The sequence below is a fragment of the Palaemon carinicauda genome, chromosome 31 (assembly GCF_036898095.1).
Source record: "Palaemon carinicauda isolate YSFRI2023 chromosome 31, ASM3689809v2, whole genome shotgun sequence".
NCBI classification, from domain to species: domain Eukaryota; kingdom Metazoa; phylum Arthropoda; class Malacostraca; order Decapoda; family Palaemonidae; genus Palaemon; species Palaemon carinicauda.
In genome coordinates, this window is record NC_090755.1 from 61,343,655 (window position 1) to 61,360,542 (window position 16,888).

Here is a 16,888-nt window from a genome sequence, read left to right on the forward strand (position 1 = left end):
CCCGGACGGTCACAAGCTCTTGTCTTTGTGTGATTCCGCCTGGGGCTCTGATCCCGAAGTCGTTAAGAGAATCCAGACATTAATGTATCAAAAATATATATAGCTTATTTGATATATATATATATACTGTATATATATATATATATATATATATATATATATATATATATATATATATATGTATATAGATATATTTGTATATATATATATATATATAGATATACTGTATATATACATACACACACACACGCACACACACATATATATATATATATATATATATATATATCCAGATACTTGCTCTTTATTATACAGGGGAGATTAGTACAGTATGTTACTTTTTCCATTCCAATTATTTGTAACTGAACATTTATACATTTATTTATGAATCTTGGGTTCAATACTCAGCGTTGGGGCCTGTAAGGCCATTCAGTGCAACAGGAAAAACCTTTCAGTCACAGTATGACGTAAAAGTTAGAAGAGGTTGGACAGTAATAAAGAATAATGTAAATACCTTTATGTAATGCCTACAGCACACTCTGTGAGGTGGACTGGTGACACTTCCTCTATACGGGTAACTGAGTGTTTAAAGTGAAGATGATTTATGCATTTGACTTAGTTTTCCCTACCACAGAATATTTGACTGTTTTTATTGTCATTATCATCATGACTTTTAATGTCATTATATTGTTGTAATCATTATCATAGTTAATGTTATCATTAAATATCATCAAAACCCATGATTCAATCTCAGTTAAAAAACATGATCCCAAGTGCCTTAATAAGGAAAACAGACAAGTGCAAGAAAGGAACAAAGAATTGAAAAATTTTCTATAAAATTAATCAAACAAATCATAAAAATTAAGGAAAAAACTAAAAACAATTACAGAACAAGACTTATGTCAACCTTATGTAATTAATATTATCATCAATACTCCTGTGTTTCTTAGACTGATGTAAACACGATCAATTTTTTCACAGGACGTCGCGCATCCTGGAGACAGACACCTTCGTGTGGCTGTCGGGACGTGGCATCCCTGGACCGTCGTTACGGTACACGACAATGGGACAATCTCGGCACATGGGATAGCCGTTGAGATCTTTGAGACAATTATACAAAAAATGAATTACTCGTAAGTATATTTATTTTGCTGTTGTTTAGACTTGGCTGTCATGGGTTCAAGGGTCCTGTGTTTGAGTCTTTTAGGCAGAGGCCTTGCAATGTTATTCTTTGTGCTAATGAACTGCATGCGAAGGGAATAATTTTGACTTTGATGTAGTAGTTATGTGACTTATCGATTTAGTCTGATTGGATTTTTCTTTAAATGTAAGGTGAAATTATCTTTCGGTGAATAGCAAAATATCATAATTCAATGAGAAGGAAAATTTTCTTTGAAAATAAAAGGATTTCTTTTAATGAAAGGTGAAAACTGCATATTAAAATATGAAAAATATCCTTCAAAAGAAAAGGAAAAATGGAGCAAGGTAGTGTCATTGGGGTTTGAACAAATGGTTGGTAAGACTAGAGCACCATTAGGCTGATTAGGCTAAAGCGTAAGGTCTCAGTAAGAGCAAGAGCATATGCAAATTTTTTCCTTTAGTTATAAATGGGAAGACTAAGGATTATTACTTCAGTTGTAATATCACTGTAATAAATTGTACGAAAAGAGTCTATGAAATATGCCAGGGGCTAGCCGGGCGATGTCAAGGGGCCCAAAGAAAAGCTCAAAGCCTCAGGATCCTGTCACAGGTTAATAGACCATTGGGTAGGACACCAAAGTGAACTGATGAGAACACACTCTTGCCCATCTACAGTGCTGCAAAAAGCACACTGTAGATGGTACCCAATAAATTAATACAAATGAAATGTTCTGAGAGTAGAAGTATGTAACCATGGCAATAGTATCAAACACATACATAAAGATAACGAAACAAATAAAAGTCTATAGTCTATCAATAACGGTGTTCAAAAAATATCAACTTACATGCTCCTAGCAAAATCTACATCATTATTTCATCCCTATGCAAGTGGCAAACATTCAATTATCTTATCAAGGACACAGAAGTTGTCCACAAGGATGATGACTATGGGAGACTGGTGATTGCTGAAGCAGTGTGCATCAGGATGAAGAAACTTGTCTTGAACATTCTAGTTTCCTCAGACTGTCCCCTCCAGCAAAAGTTTATTCTTCATCATATCTCCAGAACATGTCCTGACGCCTTAAAATCTGATGTTGTTGGACTGTGCTGGGATTTGATATTTTTCTTAAACACCTCTGGAATACCAACTGGAATTTTAAATCTATATTGGGGATCCAGATGTCTTCAGTTGGATTTTTATGAGTTTTTATTCAAAATATCTTTAGAGTTTCACGTTAATTTTTTATCAATTATTTTGATGTTTTCATATTTCTTTCAATTTTTGTTGTAGGAATGAACTGTCATCATATAAGGATAAGGATTTCTTTGTAAATATGCCCTGAGAAAAGCCATTAGTTATTGGCTGAAACAGCTGTCGTCAGCAGTTGAATAAAAGGAGCACCTTAGTAACAAATTCTGTCTTTCTTTCAAAATTTTATCCTTAAAGACAAGAAATGATACAGAACACCAAAAAAGTGCTGCCTTAAAATAGTTGATGCCACAAGTGCTTTAGCATTTAATGAAAATTGTCCAAGAGAAAGACTATGCCCAAAGAAGCCAAAGAGTATATATACATACTGTATACTGTAAACACACAAACACACTCACACACACACACACACACACATATATATATATATATAAATATATATATATATATATATATATATATATATATATATATATGTGTGTGTGTGTGTGTGTATATATATATATATGTGTGTGTGTGTGTGTATATATATATATACAGTATAATTATATATATATATATATATATATATGTGTGTGTGTGTATATATATATATATACAGTATAATTATATATATATATATATATATATATATATGTGTGTGTGTGTGTATATATATACAGTATATATATATATATATATATATATATATATATATATATATATATATATATATACAGTATAATTATATATATATATTTATATATATATATATATATATATATATATATATATATATATATATACAAACACACACACACTCTTGCATAAATCGACAAGAAACTATTCCCTAATTTTTATTCATGTGTACTATTAATCATTGTTTTTTATTACTCCAGGCACTCCTATGTAACAGCAGATGATGGTGAATGGGGACGTCTCTTGGCAAACGGATCTTGGACAGGGATGATTGGAATGGCAGTGGAAGGTGTGAGTACATATTATATTTGTGAAGATAAAAAGAGCGTAAAATTCTAATAAATCATATACAGTATATGTACGGTATCTAAATAAAATTATTTATCAAATCATGATAGGTCACTTCTTCATAAACATGTAAAGCAGTAGTTTTGCCCTAAATATATTTGGAAAAAAACGTAAAATAAAACTCAAAGCGTAATGTATGAATTCAAAATTTGCTAATATTCTGTTGCTTATGATGTGAAATCTATTTATCCACTTTCAAAGCAATATAAGATCTCTGTTATCCTAGTACTGTATTCGATTTCTTCTTCCCATATCCAAATTTAACAGAAGACGGATGCTGTACTGGGACCAGTCGGAGTAACGTGGGTTCGAAATCAGGTCGTGGACTACACGACAACACTTTACTTTGATTACAATGGGATCTTCTTACCAAAGCCTATCCCTGAGAAGGATCTGAGTAACTTTCTGAAACCTCTATCTGTCGAGGTGAGATTGATATTAGGAATGTTCATTATAGTAACTTTTTTTAACTTTTAGCACTTTTCTAACTATTACAAGTGAGATATTAGGTTGCTGTGGCCTGACTGGTAACGTCTCTGCCTGGTGTTTTCCAGTCAGTGGTTCGAGTCCCGCTCAGACTCGTTAGTGCCATTAGTGTCTGCAACCTTACCATCCTTGTGAGCTAAGGTTGGGGGGTTTGGGGGAGCCTATAGGTCTATCAGCTGAGTCATCAACAACCACTGCCTGGCCCTCCCTGGTCCTAGCTTGGGTGGAGAGGAGGCTTGGGCGCTGATCATATAATGTATAGTCAGTCTCTAGGGCATTGTCCTGATTGCTAGGGCAATGTCACTGTCCCTTGCCTCTGCCATTCATGAGCGACCTTTAAACCTTTAAAAAGAGATATACGCAAAAATAACATCAGAATTACCTGAAGACATATGGGATGTTATTAAAGAGATCGTGGTGTTAACAGCAGCAGAGGTGTGTAGGAGAAAAAGTGGTAAATAACAACAGGAGAATAGAAACGTGGTGGTGGAATCAGGAAGGTCAAACAGCTGTAAAGGAAAAGAGTATAGACAGAAGAGGATGGAGTTAATAACTACCAAACTAGGGCAGCATACAAATGAATAAAGAGGGAAACAAAGAGAATGGCAATGATTGCAAAGGAAGCCCGGAGAAACATGTATGACATGATAGGGCCATCAAAAGGAGAAAGGATAATCTACAGAATTGCAGAAGCGAGAAGAAAAGATACAAAGGATGTAGGAAAAGTAGGAATTATTAAAGATGCAAATGGTAATAGGTAAGAGGAAGAAGTCATGAGAAGATGGAAAGACTATGTTACACAACTATTAAACACTGAGAATAAATAAGAAGATATGGAAAAATGATCCTACAATAGGCGGACCAATAGCAAACATTAGCCAGAGTGAAGTTAAGAAAGCTATAAGGAATAAGAGAAGTAAATATAGCTAAATGAAAATCACAGCTAACACTAGAGGTGATTAAGGTATTGAGAAATGTAAGCAGAGTTGGAGCACTCGCTGTTTGGAAAAATCTAGGATGTAGAGGAAAAGCCAATATAGTTGGATGATTAAGTTGTATACGTTTATTCTAACTCTATTATAGAAGCTTTACCCTAACATTAGAATTTCATTCCTATATTTCCTAGAGACTATATTTATCAAGTGGTGTTCATAAAAATACAAATGCTATTTACAAAGCAAACTCAAGCGTGTAATGGACTAAGACAGTGTTAAAACATAAGCAAGCTTGTTCTGTGAACTGAGAGAATCTAAATCCGGTTGCTCGGCACCAAGATCAACTAGTTTTAACTCAAACATCAAACAAAAACAAACCTTGTCAAATACATAGGAGCATAACCAAGTGAAGCATTACAAACAAGTGAAAATAAAAGAATATTACACACACATCAAGCATCACATATACTGTACATTTACAGATATACATAAATATATATATATATATATATATATATATATATATATATATATATATACTGTGTATATATATATATATATATATATATAAACACAGTATATATACATATATATATATATATATATATATATGTATATATAATATATATATACATACATATATATATATATATATATATATATATATATATATATATATATATATGAATATATAACACCTGTGATTTTAATCAATGTAAATATCAACCACAATGGCATTTAATACAGAATTCTACTTAGGGAATATATATCCACTGGACTTCATTTCATATATATATATATATATATATATATATATATATATATATATATATATATATGTATAAATATATACAGATAGATATATATATATTATATATATAATATATATATATATATTATATATAATATATAGATATATATTATATAATATATATATATATATATATATATATATATATATATATATATACATATACATTTGTGTCACTAACACCTGTGATTTTAATCAATGTAAATATCAAACACAATGGTATTCAATACAGAATTCTACTTAGGGAATATATATCCACTGGACTTCATTTCATATATATATATATATATATATATATATATATATATATATATGTATAAATATATACAGATAGATATATATATATTATATATATAATATATATATATATTATATATAATATATAGATATATATTATATATAATATATATATATATATATATATATATATATATATATATATATATACATATACATATACATTTGTGTCACTAACACCTGTGATTTTAATCAATGTAAATATCAAACACAATGGTATTCAATACAGAATTCTACCTTGGGAATATATATCCACTGGACTTCATTTATGGTATTAGCTTCTGGATGGGCAAAGATCGGCCTCATGCCACTCAGCCGAAACCATGCCTCTGAGGACTCTACCAACTGAGCTAATTATAAATTTACCATAAATGAATTCCAGTGGATATATATTCCCAGGGTAGAATTTGGTATTAAATGCCATTGTGGTTGATATTTACACACACACACACACACACACACACACACACATATATATATATATATATATATATATATGTGTGTGTGTGTATATATTACATATATATATGTATATATAGATGGATACATATATATATATATATATATATATATATATAGATGGATACATACATATATATATATATATATATATATATATATATATATATATATATATATGTATATATATATATGTGTATATATATATACACATATATACATATATATATCATATATATTTATATATATACTGTATATGTGTATATATATACATATTTATATATATATATACATATTATATATATATATATATATATATATAGATAGATAGATATACAGTATATATATATATATATATATATATATATATATATATATATATATATATATATATATATATATATAATGGATTTTGAGCGACATGAAAGATCTATTTTTGGGTGAGATAGCCATGTTGTTCTGATGGAATGTTCCTATAAGTAGCTTCCTAAGGGATATTTGACGACAGTGATATTCCCAGAGAATTTATCTATTTGAAATACATGTCCATTAGAGTGTAATTGCGTCCTATATCGCCCTGCAATTAGCACATTAATTATGCCATAGTTCTATTACTTATATATTTAAGTAAACCTCATATTATTGTATGCTTACAAACAATAGATATAGTTGACACTTAATTGTTCCGACAATATATACAAACCGTGAGACCTTTTGTATATTTAGTGGATACTTATGTTTGTTCATACAATATATGCTAACCTTGAGGCCCCTTTTCTACTGTCTAGTATGACTCTTCCCTGCAGGGAGCAGGAAGTACTAACACTGTCTATGATTAGTGGTAATGACGGATAACGGTAACATCATTTGTCTCAATGGTCCAGATGACCATAGAAAAATTGTCCCAAGGTTAAGGCACCTATGAAAATCCACAGATACAGTACTTTGTAGTAATTCTCTGGTAAGCTTCCATCAGGACGACATGGCTTAAGCCCAAAAAACGGATTTTGAGCGAAGAGAAAAATCTATTTTTGAGAGAGAGAGCCATGTCGTCCTGATGGACCCGCCCTCCTTTTCTATAGAAAAGGCCTTGGCAGGATCCCTCCCGAAACTACCACTGTATATCTGTAGCACCATGATCAATGCTACAAGGAATAAGCGCCATCTTGGATATGGCGCCATCTAGATAATCAATAGTAGTATGGGAGGAAGGGTAACCTTGATAGCGGCTCCCCTTCTATTCGCCACTCTTTCTCCTCAAGGCGAACACGCTATTCGGGGTGAAGATTGCTGTGTGTCCTATCAAGATATACGTCCCCTGATTTATGCGATATCCTTAAGAGAAATTTTAAGGATATTCGCGCCAGGAGTTAGAATTCTGGAGACCTAAAGGTAAATTCTCTGGGAATATCACTGTAGTCAAATATCCCTTAGGAAGCTACTTATAGGAACCTTCCATCAGGACAACATGGCTTGAGCCCCCCCAAAAAAAAATATATATATAAAATATACATATATATATATACACAGTATAAATATATATATATATATATATATATATATATATATATATATATATATAAATACATACATATATGTACATATATAAATATATATATATATATATATATTTTTGGGCTCAAGCCATGTCGTCCTGATGGAAGTTCCTATAGGGTAGCTTCCTAGGGTATATTACAACTACGGCGATATTCCCAGAGAATTTACCTTAAGGTACCAGAATTCTAACTCCTGGAGCGAGTATCCCTCGTGAAAGGGATATCGCGACATATCAGAGGACGTATTCTAGACACGTCACATGGCAATCTACGACCTGAACAGAGATTTCGTCTCGTAGGAGGGAGATTGACGAGATACGAATTCGGGAAAGAAAAAGGGGAGCTGCTCCCAAGGCTTCCCTATCCCCCGATTCGTATGCGTGCCTGGCGCCAATCCTGGCGCCACCTGTATTCCTTTTTGCGTAGCTTAACAACTCGGTGTTTTTTCCTGTTTTTCTCGCAAATCTTGGATTTATTCAGCTTTTCATGGCTTCTCCGTCTTCGTTGGCCTCGGATAAGTTGAGTATAGTGTCTGTTATGTATAAATGTAGGCTCTTGGTAAAATTTTGAGTGATTAATAGGATTAATCTTTGACACAAGAGCCGTAGCCTACCAGAGGTGTCCTGGACACTGTCACTCGCTAGGTATAAATTAGTTAGTCAGAGTGACATTCCTGGTTGTTTTGCTTAATAAATTTTAGCTATTTAGCTTTACATAGGATTTCCTTTCGTGCTTAGTATTATTTGGCGAAGTATTCGCCATTCTGGCCTACGCTAGGCCATGTAGCCTAGTCGTTTGGTCCTAGTACTTAATGCATGATTTTGGTTTTTCCGAGTGTAATTAAAATTTTATTGAAGCTTTAGGCTATATTTTATACATTTTAGACTGTGTGGAATATTTCCAAGATTGTATACGTGAGAGTTTCGGTGAATTAGGTAATCGATTCTCTTGGTGCCTAGGCTAATTGCTTATGGAGCCTTAGTATACTTCATCATACTCCCCGGTTGCTTTCTTTTCTTCGGAGAAGGTATGCAATCCCTTTCCCTCTGTTTAAGCCTTGGGCTTATCCCTAAGTGGTTTTTTCCGAATTTATTTTCGATAAAACTATACTAGGGTGTTACTGTACCTTCCTGTTCCAGCAAAGTCTGGTTCAAAGAGGGACAGAACAACAGAGTTTTTAGTCTGAGTCCGTGTTGTCTGGCTTGGGGCAGAGTCCCCCTCGCTGACCTAACACTTACAAAGAGAGCTTAGCTCCCTTAGGTCACTACCGAAGGTTTCTGTAAGTTATGATTCCTTCTTTTGTGATCGACCAGACTAAGTCCTGTTGCTGTTCTCGGGGGAGGATAAAATCTTCCCTTGGGAGTAGCAACGCCTTCCTTGCTTTGGTGCTCTGGAAGCTGGCAAGTATTGCTGGCCCTTTCCCTTAGATCTCCCTTAGGCTAAGACAAAGTTCTTGGCTGCGGGTGATCTGTCACTAAAGCAAGGTTGGCAGGACCCTCTTGTCCCTTCCCCCTCTATCTCCGTAATGGCCTAGCCATTACTGTACTGTACCTTGCCGGGCGGCAGAGCTGGCCGGCAGGGGTATTACTGTACTGTACGTCATTCTACTTCTGGACCTAGTATAGGTTGGGATGTGGAATTGACTAAGCCCATTGCCGGACGGCAGAGATGCTGGCCGGCAAGGGTCTTATGTTTTCGAGTGCTGCCCGGACCTCTCTTGGTCCCTCATCCATGCCTGCCGGCAGAGCCGGACGGCATTGGTCAAGGAAGCCTGAATTAAGTTTCTCCCCTTCCTTATATGCACTCTTTCGGTTGCCGGGCTTGGGGGGTTGTGTACACTCTTATCCCGGCATCCATTCTATTTTCTTCTAGTGCTGTACCTGTCCCGGCTGCCGGCCTATGAGGCCGGCTGCCGGGCAGGTGTAGTCTTCTGGTTCTTTTGCTGCCGGCTGGCATCGGTCTTGTACCTTTGCCGGCCGGCTTATGTCAGTCCTTGTCTGCCGGTCACCAAGAGTGTGGCCGGCAGCTGGGTACTACCTTGTGTAGTTGCTGGCCGGCAGTCATTGCCGGCCAACACTGGCTGTTGCCGGCCGGCAGCTGCTGCCGACCGGCACAGGCATTTGAACCAGATTGCTGCCGCCCTATAGCTGTTAAGTAGTATACTTTAAAGCTAGTTGTGGTGTGTGCCGGCCGGCAAAGGCAGGCCGGCACACATCCTCCTATACTGTACTAGTATTCTTCTGTATAGCATATACAGTAAGAAGAAAACTATAGTAAAGGTTTAGGTACAGCACTGTATCTTCTAACACTATTGTGCTTTCTTGCACAGCCCTTTGCTGCTGCCCTCAGATAGGAAGCAGAGTTCTTCCCTGTCTATTATCCAGGATTTTAAAATCATTGCCTAGGTGTGAGCTCCACCTGTTTCCTCTGGAAACCTTGCATTGGTTACTCTAGTAGAGATAAACCATTTTGATTTTATTATCTGGAAGGCTGCAACAATGGGTTGTGAGGGAAACACAAGTGTGTGTCTTTCCTTTCTGAATTGTTATGCTATACTATGCATATCCAGTGATACATAGTTCACTTGATACTCATGGAAATTTCTTCTCTTTACAGAAGGACACTCCGAAGTGGGGAAGTGCTTTCTGCAATGTCAGCAGCAAGAACCTCTGCGGACATGAGTTTTGTAGGAGACACGCAGCATACGCTGTCTCCAAGGATGATCTCCGGTATTGGGACCCTCAGGTATGTACTGTGTGCACTAACCTGATTAATGAGACATTTAAATAGCTAGGAAGAAGCTTCGTACCTGGGTAAGGGGCTTCCAAAAGAACACTTCTGGCCCTTATCTTCCAAGTGAGAAGATGAGGGCGTATTTTTTCCCTAAGGCATCAGCTGATGCAGTGATTCCCCAGCCTCAAGAGGAGATCCCCTAAGTTCAGATCCAGGTGGATGCTGAAGTCGCGGTCGCGATGCAAGACATCCAGCTAAATGACAGGATATCTGATGTGGACGGGTGTCAGGAGGAAGACCTCCTGGCAGAAGCCCAGGATGAAGTTCAAGCCCCTCTACATCGGCCGGTCTCCCAGTAGAGCTGGGACAGGCCCTCTCTTCTGTTGTTGGAATGATCCAACAAATGCAGAAGGAGAATCAGGAGAAGGCGGCTGCAATGGAACTGCGAATGCAGTGCCTTGCAGAATCTCATGGGCCCCAGAAAAAGCTCAATGTGAAAGACCTTCCCTTGTGCTCAGATGCTAACCCATGGAGGTATGCTGAGCACATGCCGATGACGACTGGAAAGATCGTCATCTCGGATAAGCTGGGCTCAGTTCCCCTGGAGGGTGGAATTCTGGCCCAGCAAGGCATCATATCCGGACTGTTATGTCCGGCTGAGGAAGGAACCAGCTTCAAAGGAGGAGACAGAGCCGATGGAGGTCATAGTGATGGACCATGCTAAGGCTCAAGCTCTACTTTCATCCTCGATGAAAGAGAGGGGCTTCTCTAACTCAAAGGTAGCTGCATTGAATAGGAAGCTCCCTTCCTTTGTGTCCTCGCCTACTAGAGCCTTCCCCCTTTTTACAGAAAGGGTTTCTGGCTGTACTAAAAGCAATCGAGGCCGGCAAGTCTTGCCCCTCCCTAGAGGAGTGTAAACCCTTGTCGCTGGCCCTGCCTATGGACCACAAAGACTGGAAGGACGTCCATCTTACGTTCTCAGTGGGAAAGTTGGAGGCTGATATTGCCGGACGTCAGTTCGGCAAGGACCTCCCTAAGCTGTCTGACTTTCTTTTGCGAAGTGAGTTCGATACAAAAGAAAGACTGACTGCCTCAATGTCTCTTCAGACTACTCTCGAGACGATGGCAAGTGACCCCAAGGTCCATGAAATGTTCATGGTAGTGGCCAAGCCTCATCTGGCCACAGTGACGAAGGACCTTTATGGCTTCGTCAAGGCAAGGAGAGCTTGTAGGGAGTTCGTGTTTACCTCGGCTACGGTGAGGCACGAGCTAAAGAAACTAATCTCCTCCAACATTTGGGGAAAAGACCTTTTTTCCCTACCGACTTGGTCAAAGAAGTTTTTGATAAAGCCTTGGAGAATAGAAACCTTCTCCAGAAGTGGGGCCTGGCTATCAAAAGAAAGTCTTCCCCGGATGAGGGTCCTCAACCAAAGAGGAAGACTATGAGGACTAGGCTACCGTCTCGGCCAGCCAAGTCTCTTAGACAGCAACAGCAACTGCAATTGCCATTGCCCCCAGTGCCCCAGATCGTGGCACAAACCCCGACCACCTTTCAGTGGGTACCCCAGGCCGTGTCGACACAGTCCACGGCATTCACCCCAGCGTTCGAAGGGCAGTCTACTTCCTTTCGAGCTAAGCCTAGAGGAGCAGCCAGAGGCTCGTCTAGACGCCCCTCAAGGGGAAGGGGATTCAGGGGTGGTCGTGGTCAGGAAGGCAAGACCTCAGGACGGCAGTCCAAGTGAGGTGATACCGGTAGGAGGGAGACTTCTGAAATTTCGGGATCGGTGGACCTTCGATCCCTGGGCCCACAGCCTACTCAAGAATGGACTGGGCGGGAGCTGGTACAGCACTCCACCCCCGTACCTTCGGTTTTTCCAACACTCCACCCCCGTTATGGAGGAGTACGTTCAAGAACGGTTGGAGAAAAAGGGTGAAGCCCATCAATTTCTAAGGGAGGCTGTTTTGTGTTCCCAAGAAAGACTCGGAAAAGCTCAGAGTCATTCTGGACTTGTCGCCACTTAACAAGTTCATAGTGAATTGCAAATTCAAAATGCTAACACTGCAACACATAAGGACCTTACTGCCCAAGAGGGCATATTCCGTCTCTATAGACTTGTCAGACGCCTACTGGCACATTCCAATTAGCCATCGACTCTCCCCCTACCTAGGGTTCAGGCTACAACGAAGACTATACGCCTTCGGAGCCATGCCATTCGGGCTAAACATAGCCCCAAGGATTTTTACGAAGCTTGCGAGCGTAGCTCTCAAACAATTTCGCCTAAAGGGAATTCAGGTAGTAGCCTACCTGGACGACTGGTTGGTGTGGGCAGCATCCGAGACAGAATGCTTGCAAGCTTCCAGTCAAGTGATCCAGTTCCTAGAGTACCAAGGCTTCAAGATCAACAGAAAAAGTCTCGACTTTCTCCATCTCAAAAGTTCCAGTGGGACCTTTTGTCACACCGTTTCTCCACCCCGGCGAAGAAAAGGAAGGAGATAGCGGGTTCTGTCAAGAGACTTCAAGATTCCGAAAGGATATCAAGACACGAGCAGGAGAGAGTACTGCGCTCTCTCCAGTTTGCTTCGATGACAGACCCAGTGCTAAGAGCACAGCTAAAGGATGCAATCGGAGTTTGGAGAAGTTATGCATCAAACGCGTGAAGAGATCTGAGTAGACCAGCCGTTTCGGCTAAGTACTCTTCTCAGGCCTTGGTCCCAAGCCAGACATCTAAAGAAGTCAGGTTCTTCTTCAGCCACCTCCCCCGTCGGTGACGATTCACTCAGACGCCTCAAAGGAGGGATGGGGAGGTCACTCTCATCGGAAAAAAGTCCAGGGGACTTGGTCCAGGCTATTCAAGACCTTTCTCATAAAACTTTCTAGAAGCTAGGGCAGTGCTCCTTACCTTAAAGAAAGTCTCCCCGCGTCATTCGTTCCACATAAAGTGGTAATAGACAGCGAGGTAGTTGTAAGATACTTGAATCGACAAGGATCAAGGTCACCACCTCTCAACCAGGTGATGTTGGCCGTCTTCCGATTGGCGGAAAAGAAGAAGTGGTACCTGTCGGCAGTTCACCTTCAAGGAGTCCGCAATGTGACAGCGGACGCTCTATCCAGGTTCACACCGATAGAGTCGGAATGGTCCTTAGACGCAGGATCATTCTCCTTCATTCTGAATCAGTCCCAGAACTGCAGATAGACCTCTTTGCGACGAAAGACAACAAGAAGTTGCCCCTGTACGTGCCCCGTACGAGGACCCCTTAGCGGAAGCAGTGGATGCGATGTCCCTCGACTGGAACAGATGGTCCAAGATTTATCTGTTCCCACCTCACAACCTTCTGTTGAGGGTCCTCAACAAACTGAGATCCTTCAAAGGGTAGCGGCAATAGTGGCCCACAAGTGGCCGAACAGCGTGTGGTTCCTCCTGGCATTGGAACCGTAGCTGAAGTTTGTACCACTACCAGATCCAGTTCTGACCCAGCGAGTCCAGAAGTCAACTGTCTGCGCTTCATTACAGAAAACCCGGACCCTGCAGTTCATGATTTTCTCTCCCTAGCGGTGAGAAAGCGTTTCGGGATTTCGAAAGCCAGTATAGACTTCCTTGAGGAATATAAATGCAAATCTACTAGAAGGCAATATGAGTCATCTTGGCGAAAATGGGTGGCCTTTTGTCAAGGCGAAGATTCCGCAGGAGATCTTGACAGACTTCTGCTTATCCTTTTTCCCCACCTCCATGGTCAAGGGTTGGCAGCGAACACGATTTCAGCGTGTAAGTCTGCTTTGACAAGACCCATTCTATATGCCTTCCAGGTCGACCTAGGTAACGAGATCTTTAATAAAGTCCCGAAAGCCTGTGCTAGGCTCAGACCTTCAGCACCTCCAAAGCCCATTTCATGGTCTTTAGACAAGTTCTTCATTTCGCTTCTCTGTTGAGCAATGAAGAGTGTGCGTTAAAGGATTTGACACAAAAGTTATTTTCCTATTTTGCACTCGCATCCGGGGCCAGGGTTAGTGAGATTGTAGCCTCTCGAGAGAGGCAGGTCGTGTTCAGTTCCTGGATGGGGAAGAACTGATCCTGTTTCCGGATCCTACGTTTCTCGCCAAGAAGGAGTTACCCACCAACAGGTGGGGTCCCTGGAGAATCTGCCCTCTGAAAGAAGATGCATCTCTATGTCCAGTAGAATGCCTAAAGGTCTATCTTCATAGAACTTCAGACTTCAAGGGTGGTCAACTATTCAGGGGAGAAACATCAGGCTCAAATTTATCTCTGAATCAACTCAGAGCGAAAATCACATATTTTATTTGCAGAGTGGATCCTGACAATACACCCGCAGGTCACGATCCGAGGAAAGTTGCCTCATTCTTAAATTTCTTTAATTGTATGGATTTTGAACATCTCCGTTCATACACTGGCTGGAAGTCTTCCAGAGTGTTCTTTCGCCACTATGCGAAGCAAGTAGAGGAACTAAAAGAGATCTGTGGTAGCAGTGGGTCGCAGTGTTAACCCTACTGTTTAACTCTGCGAGGAACAGTGGTCTTAATTGGGACGATTAATTCCAGGGTGAGTGTGTAGTTACATACTGTACTACAAACTAAGTGAGGGCACTGTGTTGCCCATCCAGACTGTTCCATTTCCGAAGGTGAACCTAGCATAAGTGTAGACATGTGTGCCGAGCGTTTCTAACGCTAATGTCATTGATTTGTAATACAGGCTTTTATGACTTTGATACCTCGGTATCTTAAAAGTGGCATCTAATGTTTTTTCTTTCAGACAAACAAGCTCTGTTTACTATCATACTTATGCTTAAAGTTTTGGGTTATCCTCTTCTTATATATATATATATATATATATAATTGTGGTTAACCTGTCTATTTATTGCCTGTCAATAATCTGGTTCTTGAGAACCTTGCGTCTCCTTCACCTGTGTCAATTTATTGGTATAATTGAGCATTCATTCTATGTACCTTATCTGGGATAATTCTAATAGAATTGTTCCTTTATGCAAGCTATGTTGCATTGGTTTTCCTCCTATGCGGATATAAAACCTTTGTCCAATACAAGTATTGTGCGGAAAACTGGTCGATATTTCATATTGACGCAGTGGTCCTTTACAAACTATGCTTTACTTAATATAGGGCGAGACCACTATATTAGCTTGCCTGGTATTCATACATAGATATATGTACTCTTCGAGACTTTTCCAGAGTCTAGTAGGACTCTTCCCTGTAGGGGGCAGGAAGCTCTAACATAGTTTATAGTTAGTTGAAAAGATGTATAACGGTAACATCTTAGGTCTCTAGGTCTAGTCGACCGGGAAAAAATTACCTCCGGGGAGTACGGCACGTTCTGAGAATCCACAGATACAGTAATGCTCTGGTACACTTCCATCAGGACGACATGGCTTGAGCCCAAAAAACGGATTTTGAGCGAAGCGAAAAATCTATTTTTGGGTGAGATGGCCATGTCGTCCTGATGGACCCGCCCTTGCCTTTCTAAGAAAGGGCTGTAGGACCCCTCCCTACATACAGTATCTGTAGCACCTCGTGTACGCTACAAGGAATACAGATGGCGCCAGGATTGGCGCCAGGCACGCATACGAATCGGGGGATAGGGAAGCCTTGGGAGCAGCTCCCCTTTTTCTTTCCCGAATTCGTATCTCGTCAATCTCCCTCCTACGAGACGAAATCTCTGTTCAGGTCGTAGATTGCCATGTGACGTGTCTAGAATACGTCCTCTGATATGTCGCGATATCCCTTTCACGAGGGATACTCGCTCCAGGAGTTAGAATTCTGGTACCTTAAGGTAAATTCTCTGGGAATATCGCCGTAGTTGTAATATACCCTAGGAAGCTACCCTATAGGAACTTCCATCAGGACGACATGGCCATCTCACCCAAAAATAGATTTTTCGCTTCGCTCAAAATCCGTTATATATATATATATATATATATATATATATATATAAATACATACATATATGTACATATATAAATATATATATATATATATATATATATATATATATATATATATATATATATATATATATATATATATATAATATACACACACATATATATATACATATGTATATATATATATATATATATATATATATATATATATATATATATATATATATACATATATATATATACATATATATATATATATATATATATACATACATATATATATATATATATATATATATATATATATATATATATATGTGTGTGT

At 38.9% G+C, this 16,888-nt stretch overlaps 1 protein-coding gene across 1 annotated transcript in view; it reads left to right on the forward strand.

Annotated features, from left to right (window-relative positions):
• Positions 1–16,888, forward strand: part of LOC137624763 (probable glutamate receptor) — a 43,907-nt gene that overhangs the window by 12,913 nt on the left and 14,106 nt on the right. The window contains exons 2-4 of the mRNA XM_068355715.1: positions 982–1,133; positions 3,229–3,319; positions 3,644–3,802. Coding sequence (XP_068211816.1) covers positions 982–1,133; positions 3,229–3,319; positions 3,644–3,802 — 402 coding nt within the window. The remainder of the gene's footprint in view (positions 1–981; positions 1,134–3,228; positions 3,320–3,643; positions 3,803–16,888) is intronic.